The sequence below is a fragment of the Ictalurus punctatus genome, chromosome 6 (assembly GCF_001660625.3).
Source record: "Ictalurus punctatus breed USDA103 chromosome 6, Coco_2.0, whole genome shotgun sequence".
Classification (NCBI taxonomy): Eukaryota; Metazoa; Chordata; class Actinopteri; order Siluriformes; family Ictaluridae; genus Ictalurus; species Ictalurus punctatus.
The window spans coordinates 2,306,846-2,320,000 of NC_030421.2; the positions used below are offsets into that span (position 1 = coordinate 2,306,846).

At 43.9% G+C, this 13,155-nt stretch overlaps 2 protein-coding genes across 2 annotated transcripts in view; one reads left to right on the top strand and one right to left on the bottom strand.

Moving 5' to 3' along the window:
• Positions 1–1,318: 1,318 nt before the first annotated feature.
• Positions 1,319–5,453, top strand: mob4 (MOB family member 4, phocein). The gene is made up of 8 exons (XM_017469368.3): positions 1,319–1,394; positions 2,801–2,863; positions 3,500–3,600; positions 3,724–3,766; positions 3,943–4,029; positions 4,242–4,321; positions 4,498–4,609; positions 5,055–5,453. Exons 1-8 carry the CDS (start codon positions 1,335–1,337, stop codon positions 5,184–5,186), a joined length of 678 nt encoding a protein of 225 aa, XP_017324857.1. The 5' UTR covers positions 1,319–1,334; the 3' UTR covers positions 5,187–5,453.
• A 97-nt stretch (positions 5,454–5,550) lies between these two features.
• Positions 5,551–13,155, bottom strand: part of rftn2 (raftlin family member 2) — a 14,728-nt gene continuing 7,123 nt past the window's right edge. Inside the window, exons 3-9 of the mRNA XM_017469366.3 lie at positions 13,026–13,134; positions 12,716–12,881; positions 8,868–9,086; positions 8,053–8,159; positions 7,765–7,868; positions 7,604–7,682; positions 5,551–6,847 (exon numbers count right to left, since the gene is read on the bottom strand). Of these exons, the coding sequence (XP_017324855.1) occupies positions 6,647–6,847; positions 7,604–7,682; positions 7,765–7,868; positions 8,053–8,159; positions 8,868–9,086; positions 12,716–12,881; positions 13,026–13,134 (985 nt within the window). The 3' untranslated portion in view covers positions 5,551–6,646. The remainder of the gene's footprint in view (positions 6,848–7,603; positions 7,683–7,764; positions 7,869–8,052; positions 8,160–8,867; positions 9,087–12,715; positions 12,882–13,025; positions 13,135–13,155) is intronic.

Genomic DNA, 13,155 nt, shown 5'->3' on the forward strand with positions numbered 1-13,155 from the left:
GTGACAGCAGTGCAATACTAAAATCATGCGGGAGCTTTGGGTAATGTTCACATCAACCATGAGAATGGGGGGGAAATGTGATCTTGGTGATTTGGACCGTGGTATGATTGTTGGTGCCAGGAAGGCTGGGGTGAGTATTTCTATAACTGCTGATCTCCTGGGATTTTCACTCAGAATAGTGCAATAAAGAAAAAAAACATCCAGTGAGCAGTGGTTCTGCAGATGGTAACACCTTGCTGATGAGAAAGATCACCGGAGAATAGCCAGCCTGGTTTGAACTGACAGAAAGGCTACAGTAACTTGAGAACCACTCTGTACAATTGTGGTGAGCAGAAAAGCATCTCAGAATGCACAACATGTCGAACCTTGAGGTGGATGGTCTACAACAGCAGAAGACCATGTCGGGTTCCTCTTCTGTCAGAGAAGAACAGAAAGCTGAGGCTGAGTGGGGACAGACTCACCAAAACTGGACAGGTGAAGACTGGAGAAATGTAGCCTGGTCTGATGGATCTCAATTTCTGCTAAGGAACACTGATGGCAGTCTGACCCGAATTTGGCACCAACAGCATGAACCCATGTACCAAACTTAACTTGTGTCAACAGTCTAGGCTGGTGGAGGTAGTGTAATGGTGGGGGAATGTTTTCTTGGTACATTTTGGGCCCGTTAATACCAATCAATCATGGCTTAAGTACCACAGCCTATTTGAATATTGCTTCTGACCATGTGCATCTCTTCATGGCCACAATTTACCATCTTCTAATGGCTATGATCATTCCAGCATGATAATGCACCATGTCACAAAGCCAAAATTTGTCTCAAACTGGTTTCATGAACATGACAATGAGTTCACGGTTCTTCAGTGATCTTCCCAATCACCGGATTTGAATCCAGTAGATCACCTGTGGATGTGTGGTAGAACTGGAGAACTTCTGCAGGACCAGAAGAAACGTTTCTATGTTATGGACCCAATGCCATGAAGAATTAAAGCTGTTTTCATAGCAAAGGAAGGCCCTACCCAGTATAGTGTTCCTAATAAAGTGCTCGGTGAGTGCTAGCTTATTAGCACTGTTACTGTTGTGTATATATACCACAGCGTTAAGTACAGAAAGAGACAGCGCACTGGTGCAGTTGTCTACTATATGAATAAATATTATACAGAAAATGTTATCTGGTTTACTCTCTCGTTCACAAAAATGCATTTGGACGCCATTTTACCGGCCGTCTCAGTGACAGGACTTGTAATGTACCTGTACCGTCTACAGCGGCGCTGTTGAGCAGCAGCAGTACCAGAGACCACCGCTAGAGGCGCGCGCACGCCATTAAGTCGGTCGAGATGGTCATGGCGGAGGGGACAACCGTTCTGAGGAGGAATAGACCGGGCACCAAGGCGAAGGTACACCGCTTCCGGCCTTTCATTTACATTAGTGATTTAACCCAGAGTCCTGTTGAGAAAATATCCGCACAGTTTAACGTCGACGAAGGCAGTGTTACGGGTGGCTCGTTTGAGATTGTTTGAAACACGGCTCGCTAGCATTAGCAGGCTAGTCTAATGTTTGGGTTTTCTCATATCACTGGATGTGGACGCTAAGCTCAGTGGTTCAGTGCCACTCCCTTTCCCAGCTGTGTTCTGATAAAGTGATGATAAATAATCAGTTAGTTAGATTTATTGATTTCAGCTAGATGAGTCAGACTCAACACTCGTTATGTGGCGGTATTGTTAGCCAGTTAGCTGAATACAGACAGACCAACTGCTTAGCCCTGTTCAAAACACAGCACTGACTTGCTAAATACTACTACAAATAATACTACTAATACAAAAAAGAATAATAATACTACTAATACAAATAATACTCTATAATACTTTATAATGCTAATAATACCAACTCCAGTGGGTCAGGGCTCAGACTCCAGGTCCGTAGCAGACTAATATGTTTTTGAATATCTGTCTATTTATATCTCTATCTATCTAGATCTCTCTTCATCTATCTATCTAGATCTCTCTTCATCTATCTATCTAGATCTCTCTTCATCTATCTATCTATCTAGATGTCTATCTATCTAGATCTCTCTTTATCTATCTAGATCTCTCATCTATCTATCTATCTATCTATCTATCTATCTATCTATCTATCTATCTAGATATCTCTTTATCTATCTAGATCTCTCTTTATCTATCTATCTATCTATCTATCTATCTATCTATCTAGATCTCTCTTTATCGATCTATCTAGATGTCTATCTATCTAGATCTCTCTTTATCTATCTAGATCTCTCTTCATCTATCTATCTATCTAGATCTCTATCTGTCTCTGTATCTAGATCTCTCTCTATATGTCTATATATCTGTGTCTGTCTGTCTATCTTTATTTATCTAGACATCTTTCTATCTAGATCTCTCTTTGTCTCTATCTATCTCTCTCATTCTCTATTTATCTAGATATGTCTATCTATCTCTCTCTAATATATATATATATATATATATATATGTGTGTGTGTGTGTGTGTGTGTGTGTGTGTGTGTGTATGTGTATGTATATATGTGTGTATATGTTTATATCTATATTTGTTTATATCTATACACGCACACAATTATTGCTGGTTAATTTGGTTTAAACCGGTCAGTTGTTTTAGTGCTCTTATCCAGGTACACGAATAAGCGAGACAAACACTGATTTACATTACACCGTGTCCCCGGTTATTTGCCATTAACGGTGTTTTAACATGTCTCAAACCTTCAGATTTCTTCCAGGCGTGTTTACCGCTCACTCTGAAGCATTTCATCTTTTCTCCTCTTTGCCAGGACTTCTACAGCTGGCCCGATGAGTCTTTTGAGGAGATGGACAGCACTCTGGCAGTGCAGCAGGTGGGGGCGCTCCTCAAAACTAAACCTTACATGTCTCAACTCACGGTACTTTGTGCAGGATGCTTATAAGCAAGGGATATATACTATATGCCCAAAAGTTTGTAGACACCTGACCATCACTCCCTCATATGTGCTTTTTGAACGTCCCATTCCAGATTTAGTCCCCTTTTCCTGTTATAATCGCCTCCAGTCTTCTGGGAAGGATTTCCACTAGATCTTGGAGCGTAGCTGTGGGGATTTGTGATCAATCAGCTACAAGAGCATTAGTGAGGTCAGGTGCTGATGTCAGGTGAGGAGGTCTGGGGTTCAGTCGACGTTCCAGTTCGTCCTAAAGGTGTTCGGTGAGATTGAGGTCAGGGTTCTGTGCAGGACACTCGAGATCTTCAACTCCAAACTTGGCAAACCGTCTCTTCATGGAGCTTCATTCCAGTGAGGGGAAACTGTAACGGTGTGATGGTCAGGTGTCCACAAACCTTTGGTGAAACAGTGTAGGGATGACTTATCATGATGTTATTTAGTCCCTTCAGGATTGAGAGATAAAAAAAATGGAATTTTAATAGTAATAGCACTTTATGCCGTTCTTTCTGTCCGTGTTACGATGTCGATAACAGTCTCTAACAGTCGTGACCTTCTTAGTACATCCAGCAAAACATTCGCTCGGACTGCTCCAACATCGAGAAGATCTTGGAGCCTCCTGAAGGACAGGACGAAGGAGTGTGGAAGTACGAACATCTCAGGTAACGTTCACTTTTATCGGATGAAACTCCACCAGCACGGCAGCGACGTAGAACCTCGTCCTGTTCAATAAGAGTCTGTTTTCTTCCCTCTTCTCTTAATGACATCGTTTCACTGTTTTCTAGGCAGTTTTGCTTGGAGCTCAACGGCTTGGCTGTTAAACTCCAGGTAATCCCCAGGTGTTATTTGAACGGCGTATAAATTAATGCTCAGTCAACAGGTACCGCACAAACAGTTGAAATTAGTGGCACCACCCATGCTGATCCAGTTTTGTGCCTTTTGTGTACTGCGTAATTGTCTGTCTCTCACGTTTGACGGTTTGTTCCTGGACTTTGCGCGAGCAGAGCGAGTGCCACCCGGACACGTGTACCCAGATGACTGCTACCGAGCAGTGGATCTTTCTCTGTGCCGCCCACAAGACTCCAAAAGAAGTGAGTGTAACGTGCGCCTCTTTACGGGCGTGTCCGAAACAGAAACGACGCGTGGATGGACTCGTGTCCGAATCTGATGTTTGCATAGAATGCTGCCTTCTTAGACATCATCTGGCCTGAAGGCAGCATACGTATATCCTTTGCAGTGCTACATATCCCATAATGCGCTCTCTCTCTCTCTCTCTCTCTCTCTCTCTCTCTCTCTCCTTCAGTGTCCTGCCATCGACTACACCAGGCACACTCTGGACGGTGCAGCGTGCCTTCTCAACAGCAATAAGTATTTCCCTAGTCGGTGAGTGTTTCCACATGAAATCTGCCATTCCTCGTAGAACAGGATGTGGATAAACAGATCGGACGTGATTAGAATGACTAGCAGGCGAATTAAGATTTCTATCACTCTTCAGTCCTAACCCGTAGTGGCGTATTCCTGTCCGCCGTGCTTACGAGCGTGTCGTTCGTCCTCTACAGCGTCAGCATTAAGGAGTCGTCTGTGGCGAAGCTAGGCTCGGTCTGCCGTCGCATCTACAGGATCTTCTCCCACGCTTACTTCCATCATCGGCAAATATTCGACACGTATGAGGTCAGCAGACCCCTTTTTTTTTTTGGTGTGTGTGTGTGTTGTAGCTGATTACATTTTTCCTTGCGTTGCTATTTACTCCTCTAAAAGGTTACGGCTCATGACGCACTGCATGTACGGTTAATTAAAAGTGTGTAAGTGGCATTCTTTAGCTGGATCACTAGGTGGCATCCTGAGACCATATTTAACTCAGGGAGCCGAGTACGACGTGTTTAATATTCACTCCATAGAAGATTAAGGATAATCAAAGCACAGTACAACTATAATGTGGACAGTCATATAACGGTCCTTGCATTTGGGAAGACTTTCGGGCAATGTTTTGTTAGTGTCTGTCGCGTGTATATGGAAGGAATTTCATGAACGTTCCTCTGACTGAGGAACGGTGGTACTTGGGCGATTATGGTATAAAAATATACACCCCCCCCCCTGTTGTTCACATCACCTGCAGAACGAGACATTCTTGTGTCACCGATTTACCCGCTTTGTGATGAAGTACAGCCTGATGTCTAAAGACAACCTGATCGTGCCCATCATGGAGGAGGAGAACCAGAGCGGCTCCGCAGGAGAGAGCGAAGCCTGACCCGAACGCCTGGACTTACCCAACCCAGAGACACTCCCCTGTACATAAGTCTTACAAGCTGCACGACTCTCATCCTTCTTTTCTTTTTCATCCTATATAAACAAGTGTGGTGATATTCACCCTCTCTTTACTTGGTAAGTTATTGTATGGGTGGAGGTGTTTTACTCTAACCGTGTTTTTTTTCTTTCTTCTTTTTTTTTTAATGAACTAAAAAGTTAGATTATTTTCTTTATGATAAAATGTAATAAAAACACACCTCATACACCAGAGCTGGCTCTGAGCTGTACTGTTCAGTGGACTAGCAAATAGATCGATTTAGCTCTTCGTGTTGGCGAACAGACACGCGAAACCAAACGACCAGAGAGACGAGGGAATATCCGTTTTATTAAAATATTAACTCCGACCATGCGTGTTGAGTTACATTATTTAGAACTTTAAAATACTGTCCGTGGTAGATTATACTGGTCACTTTAAAAAAAAAACAACAAAAAACAAACCACATGATATTACAGAAAAAAGGAACTCGGCATTTCATGGCTTATTAATCCTATATACAGCATTATAATAATCTACAACCTGTTTTTCTTTATAGTCTCATTTAAAGCAAGATAAAACAGTTACTAGGAATAATAACTTTTTTTAAAAAGTACAAAATCGAGTCATTCAGAACCATGTAATACTAAAGTGAACGAGTGTGGAGTTAGTTCTCACGCTGGTCTTTTACTAAAACACCGTTTCCACGAACTTGTGTGAAAACTACACCGTGCGCTACTGTGAGCGGACAACAAAACCGGAACGACGACAAATCAGGACCTTCTGTAGCACCACTCGAGTTCAGAACTGCAAACCGAGATACGCAGCCTCCGGTCTGATTTTTTTTTTTTCCCCCCCAGGTTCCAGATGTGGTGAATTAGGGCCACTGTGTTTGGGGGGGAAAAAATGTACTTTTTCATGGCCTGGTCTTAAAGAAGGAAAAAAACAACAACCCCACCTATTAAAATCCAAAAAAAAAAAAGATGGTGTTTTCCCTAACTGTTGTGACGGCAAAGCCGGGACATCCTCAGTACCGTAAAAAGCGAGTCTGAAATACGCAAAACTGTAACGACGTTGGCGTCACGCCGCGAGCAGCAGAGGAGCCGAGATGAGCCTCGGTGGCCGAGTCGGCGTGCACTGGAGATTCGAGTCTTTGCAGGAGGTGTCAGGACGACGAGATGCTGACTGATTGTGTAATTAGTGAAGAACAGATAAATCAAGTGAGAATTGTGCATTAGAACATGGCTTTATAAAAAAATATCAAAAAGTGCTAAACGTTTAACTATATGATCAGGGATGGGGTAAATGCAAGGAAGTTTAACCTAAATTGTTAATGATATTTAAAAAAAAACAAAACAAAAAAAAAACCACACTCTTATAGTATAGAGCTGAGCATCTTGGATCCAGTTCTCTATCGAGAACGCCGGTCACATACAGGTGACCTCGGCTGCCCCGTCGTCCTGCTCGAAGCCGCCCTCCTCCAGCTGGGACAGGGCGCTAGGATAGCCCGCTCCAAACAGAGGGAATCCCACAATGCCCCCTGAACCGGGGGAAAGCTCCTCCGAGTGAGCCGCTCCCATCCCTCGATTTACAGACTGACTGGCCTTCTCTCTCCGAGTACAGCTACCCTGAGACACACGGAGAGGCAGAAAGATCGTTATACCACAGCGCCGTCGGTTGCGGCTCGGACAGGTTTATATTAACGAGCGCGAGAATAATACGTTATTGCTCATACGAATAAAACTCGTTCACAGGGACTTGTGTGGAGGATGTGCCATATATAATCCAAGCCTAATTGTCTGTCGTTTAAATTCTCGTCCATTTTCCCGCCCTAATTCGGTCTTGGCGAATTCCCGACCAGCAGCCGGCGCGCCCTCTTACCGCAGGTACCAACCGTGGAGGGTGAAGGCGAACGCATGCTTCCTCTGAGACAAGTGAATCTTTTCAAACCGCTCATGCTGTCTCACAGGGCAGCGTTACACATTCGGAACGCGCCATCTGCCCTCTTCTACATGTAATTCATGAGCTCACAGAGCTCCATGATTGGCTAGTGTTACTGTAACTTGACGGAAGAGCGAGAGAGATCGAGAGATGCCATCCCTCCCATCCAGAGAGCACAGTTGGACTTCAAACTTACAATCTCCAGAAGATAGGGGGAATGCTTTTCTGTTTATCTTGCTGGAATGGTCAAGCTTTCTGTAAGGACGGAGTCTCGGGTGTCGGTGTGTTGTCTTTCTTCGTAACATGAAGGCTATTATTATTATTATTATGGGCCAATCACAGAAGGTGCATAGGCACCTACTGTATCTGTTAGTTTACTAATTATTATTATTATTATTATTATTCTTGCCCACTGGGAGTCTGTGTCAAAGTCTTTGGCGTACCTGGCTGTTCTGTCGGACTGAGGAGGATTTAACAGGCCTCTGCAGGAACACCACTTGTTTAGTGGCAAGATTTCCTTCACTGCAAAGAAAAAACCCCGCGGTCATAAACAAACAAAAGGAGGAGAGAGATGAGTCTGAACAGGGTGCGTTCGGTGTTTTACCTGTCGTGGCGAATGATCGGCGTGGGCAGTACACACGTCAGTAACCAGCCGAACTCAGCCAGAGTGTGAAGGAGCGGCCCGTAATCCGTCTTCACGTCGGAGCCCTGTAACAAGCACAGGCTCTCATGCTTCGCCAGACAAATAACTATTACACGTCTCTAAAACTCTGAAACGTATAACATGCATAATACGCCGGAAACGCAGTATGTTGTAGCTTTCTTGATATTTATCGATAAGTACGACGTGTATACTAATCGAGCATAACATTTATGCATTGCTTTTACTGACCTCGATAACGGTCCACTGCTCAACGACGATGGTGTCGTTGGCAGGAGACGCAGGGCTTCTCTCCTCATACACAAACAGCCCCTCTAAAGATCTGGGCACTGGATCACCTACAAAAAGAAGAAGAAATCCTCTCATTTTTTTACCTCGGCTGATATCCGGAGCCGTTATAATTCAGCCGTAATCAGATCAGTGATCAGGAAACGGGTGAATGTACATATCCACATGCCCATGCGTGTGTACTGTTAGGTACGCATATCCTAATGTGTAGAAACAGCGCTGCTTGTTTATTTACGTGGATGTATTGTACGAGTTCGATTCACCGTGGTTACGTACCATGAAATGATTCAACGTTAAGCGCGTGAGAGAGAGAGGAGAGCTGTTATGTGCATGCCCTTTCATGTTCTACATTCTCAGACCCCAGATGTCCACACACACACACACACACACACACACACACACACACACACACATCTGATTTAGCTGTTATTAGTCTGGTGCTAAAGAGGAAGCAAGGTCATTAGGTTGAGATGTGTGCACTAAATATAGTCGCTGTGGGAGAAGAGAGACGAGATGGGGAAAGGAAGCAAACCAGAAACAGATTTTGAGAGGATGTAGACAATAAATTTGGGAAGGAAAAAAAAAAACCCGTATAGTACCCGAAGCACATGAGAGATTTGGATCAATCAGATATGAAGTGCTTTTATTCAGACCTTAAGACTTTTTCAGAACAGAAGGAAAATGTCTTTCATTTACAACATTATAATATAGTACCTCCCCCACCGCCCAAATCTCATGACTGGGGCCGAATAAGTTACCTTTAGGTGTATCCCAGTACACAAAAGAGTCCACTAATGACCAGCCTTTGCGGTAGTAAGCTGCTGTCAGCTCGAGCCAATCAGCTTCCAGACCACTGACGACTTGGCCTTTCCTGGACACGCGCATAGAAAGCGCCCCCTGGTGGTAGCAGCAGGCTAGCGGGTCCAGCGGAGCACACCCTGGAGCCCAGGAGTGAAACAGCACCAGCAACCTCAAATCTGCAGATTTAACAACACAGAGGGAGCGTAGGGCGAAAAGCTTCCGTTTTCTATTTCAGTCATTGACCCTGCCAATGGATAAAGTGACGTGTCCCTTAGCTTTCATAACAAGCTCCTTATTGAGGGGTTGAGAGACTGGTAAATACATCAGGTCAGCAGATCAAGAAGCTCGTGTCATGTCCTAAGAACCGCTGCTGTAATCATAAAGACTACGATGCGTTCGGTATAAAAACAGTCTAGTTCCTCTGTTGGTTTCTTCCTCATGTCATCTTTTCTTTGCTCATTAGGAATCTCATTTTATTTCATAACAAATAAAATCACAGATAACGACACGAAACAATTTCTGTTTAATAGCTGAACATTCTGGCTTCCTGAAACATCAACCTCGAACAAGTCGAATTCGATTCTTTTCATTCATGGAAATTATGGAATCACCTGGTAATCTGCATTCCTAATAAAACAAATACCGGCGCAGGTCTAAAAACGTGTATTAGTCTGCAGTTAAGAGAGAGCGCTGACACACCTTAACGAGCTGTTACGACTTTCTGACAGGAAACATTGCCTCAACAAGACAGCGGTCAACTGAAACTACGGAAAAGGATTATAAAACTCCTTCCTGAAGGTTGTTCCCAGTCAGCTGTGTCTAAAATGTGGTGCAAGTATAAACAAAACGGGAAGGGTATAGAAAGGTAAACATACGGGTCGACCGAGGACGTGTCGGGAGAGAAAACGATACAGAGCCTCGACAATAGAAAATGCACACCAAAACTAATAAACAACAAACAGGAGGAAACTGGAGTCGGTGCTTGTGACAGAACTGAAAGAAATCGGCTGAATGAAATGGGATTTACGCATAGAGTAGAAAAGCCAAAGGAAAAACCAGCTCTAACACCTAATCAGAAGAAAACAAGGTTACAGTGGACTAAAGAGATCATGGAGAGGGGATGAAAGTGATATTCAGTGATGAATCAGTGATGAATCTAATGATCAGTGATGAATCTAAAGAATCAGTGATGAATCTAAAGAATCAGTAATGAATCTAATGAATCAGCAATGAATCTAATGAATCAGTGATTAATCTAATGAATCATTCATTAATCTAATGAATCAGTGGTGAATCTAATGAATCAGTGGTGAATCAGTGGTGAATCTAAAGAATCAGTAATGAATCTAATGAATCAGTGATGAGTCTAATGAATCAGTGATGAATCTAATGAATCATTCATTAATCTAATGAATCAGTGGTGAATCTAATGAATCAGTGATGAATAATGAATCAGTGGTTAATCTAATGAATCAGTGATGAATCTAATGACTCAGTGATGAATCTAATGAATCAGTGGTGAATCTAATGAATCAGTTATGAATGTAACGAATCAGTGATGAATGTAATGAATCAGTGATGAATGTAATGAATCAGTGGTGAATCAGTGGTGAATCTAATGAATCAGTGGTGAATCTAATGAATCAGTGATGAATCTAATGGATCAAATGAATCAGTGATGAATCAGTGATGAATCAGCCAAGGAGAAGACGTGGGAACTTTTGTCTGGTGTCGTTCTAACGAAACATAAAGATGACTGCGTGAAGAAAGCAATCACATTTCCGTACTCGTTTATGATCTGAGGTTACATGTCAGGTAAAGCACCAGGAGAGACCTCAACACTCAAGGCACAGGTATACGCTGACATTTTGGACACTTTTCTCATTAAGAGAATAGGTTTAGTAATGAAGTAATGATGATGATGATGATGATAATCTCGCCACAGAGCAAAGAGCGGTGAAGCCTTTCTTCAGGAAAGGCAGATCAACTCAACGACACGGCCAGCAGACAGTCCGGACCTCAATCCCATTCAGATTTATGGTGGAAATTAAAAAATTGGTCCTGCAATCCGCTATTCGAGAAAGACCACGCGTCAAAGAAAGAATAAAAGCCGCAGGAGGAGGAACTACAGGGTGCTAACTGTGCTGATTTTTTTGTTGTTTGTGATGCCATAATACATTTCCTCTACTTGATCTGGAAAAAAAAGCGCCATGAATTAAAAGAATTTCATTTCACTTGTCCGAGGGATGTTTCTTGTTCTGCTTTTAAGCAAAATCTGTGATTTGTTTATTTGCTACAAAGTAAAAATAAATAAATAAACAAACATGGTGAGCATCCTCCAAGTCTGGTGATTCCATCATTTTTGCCAGGGGTTGTACAAATAAAACGGATTTGTTTGGTTGTCCCCCCCCCCCTCATAGTTGCATCATGTCAGTTATCCAAGCCGTCTCCAATTAGAGAGAAAACTAACACCGACTACGTTTGCATGCACGTTAAATATCCGATATTAATCGGCATTCGGCGATATTCTGATTAGTATCGAGTCACGTGAACGCCGCGGTCCGATCGCCAGATTCTACAAATTATTATCCCCGCCCCTGGAATATTCCTGTTTTAACTGGAAACTTGTTGCATGTAAGCACCATATCCAGATAATCCACTGAAAGGAGATATACGCGCGTGTTCAGTCTACAAGGAATTGTGGGTGCTAACAGATGCTTAAATGCAGGCTAGGTATTTATTAATGGCAACTCAGGCAAACTTACAACGACCATGTGTACAGGAATATTCCCCCGCAGTTATGGAACAGCCTTCCAATTAGTGTCCGGGACTCGGACACAGTCTCTGTGTTTAAGTCTAGGCTGAAAACATAGTTGTTTACTCAAGCCTACCATGAATAGACTTTCTTTTACGCAAAGTACACAGTCTTACCTAACAATCCTTCCCTCTCTTTATCACCCTCTCCGCTTCTGTCGACACACACATGATTTTATGGAGCTGCCAGTCATTCTGATCCTTTCTGCTCCCCGGACCTGCCTAATCCATCCTGATGCCCTACCTCTGGGTGGAGCTCTCATCAACTGGAGGCTACATTCTGCCACTGGGGATGACCCCACGGTCTGGAGATCGCTGAGGACGGTACCGCTTGAAGTACCATGGAAATGGTTCTGGACGTCAAGTCCACATGGACGTTCTCGCTGCGGTCGCTGGGACTACGGTTGCGGCGATGGCCTCGGGACTGCGATTACCGCATGCAGTTTAACACTCGGGTCTCCTTTAGTGAACAGTGGACTAGTTCAACAAACAGACTTCATATAAACACCATAATGAACTTTCTTTTACTCTCACACTATCCGTCATCACCCAGATGAGGACGGGTTCCCTTCTGATATAACAGAGTACCACATGATGAATCGTTAGTCTGAGTTAATAGCTCATTTTTATTATTTTTTTTTACCTGCCATGCGCTTGTCCCTAAAGCGACCGTCCTCTATGTATGCATCTACACCTTGAAGTGAGAACGCAACTCCGGCGAGGACATTTCGACGCATTCAAAACGAGCCGACGTCCGACGCTCACGTAGAGCGCCCCATCACGATCGTACGGATTTCCTAAGCACGTCCTCATCCTCACATGAGGGACGTGATCGTGGCAGGCTTCGAGACAATTTGTGTCGTACGCAAGCAAGAACTGTTTCGTGGTCAGTCAACCTCAGACGTGTTCACGCTAACACGCTCGACCCGGCATCTGCGCCGATACTCGACACTATCGACTGTACGGAGACGGGAGTTTTTAGATGTGTAACCTGGACTATATCCGGCGTCTTCCGTGTCCCGGTCTCCCGGTGGAGTGTGTGGTGGGGAGCGACAGCTCTGTCTGGGACTCGCCACTCTGCCGTTACACCTCCCTCCTCCTGCCTGCTGGAGCACGGATCCCACGAAGCGCACGGCTCCCCGAGCGTTACAGTTCACCTGGACAGTAGCATGTGTGTCAGCATCAGTGCATTCGCGTGTGACGTGTGTAAACAATCGCGTTTTCAGTAAAAACCTAGCGGCTTTGCTTTAACCGCTCAGATTTATAAATCGGGGAGCAAATCTGAAAGACATGAAACTGACCCGGTCTATAAGTGCTCTCACGGTGTCGCTGGTCAGGGAATCTCCAGGCAGTGGCCACTCCTCAACCCTCAGCACTGGTACACTGTGAACCATGGCCAGTGCATGCTTACTGCAACACACACACACACAC

What these genes read in the sequence shown, in the direction of transcription:
- mob4 (XM_017469368.3), top strand. Translation starts at nt 1,335, where the DNA reads ATGGTCATGGCGGAGGGGACAACCGTTCTGAGGAGGAATAGACCGGGC. An exon ending in GCTTGGCTGTTAAACTCCAG is followed by an intron (nt 3,767 to 3,942) that starts GTAATCCCCAGG and finishes TTGCGCGAGCAG; the next exon opens with AGCGAGTGCCACCCGGACAC. An exon ending in AAATATTCGACACGTATGAG is followed by an intron (nt 4,610 to 5,054) that starts GTCAGCAGACCC and finishes CATCACCTGCAG; the next exon opens with AACGAGACATTCTTGTGTCA.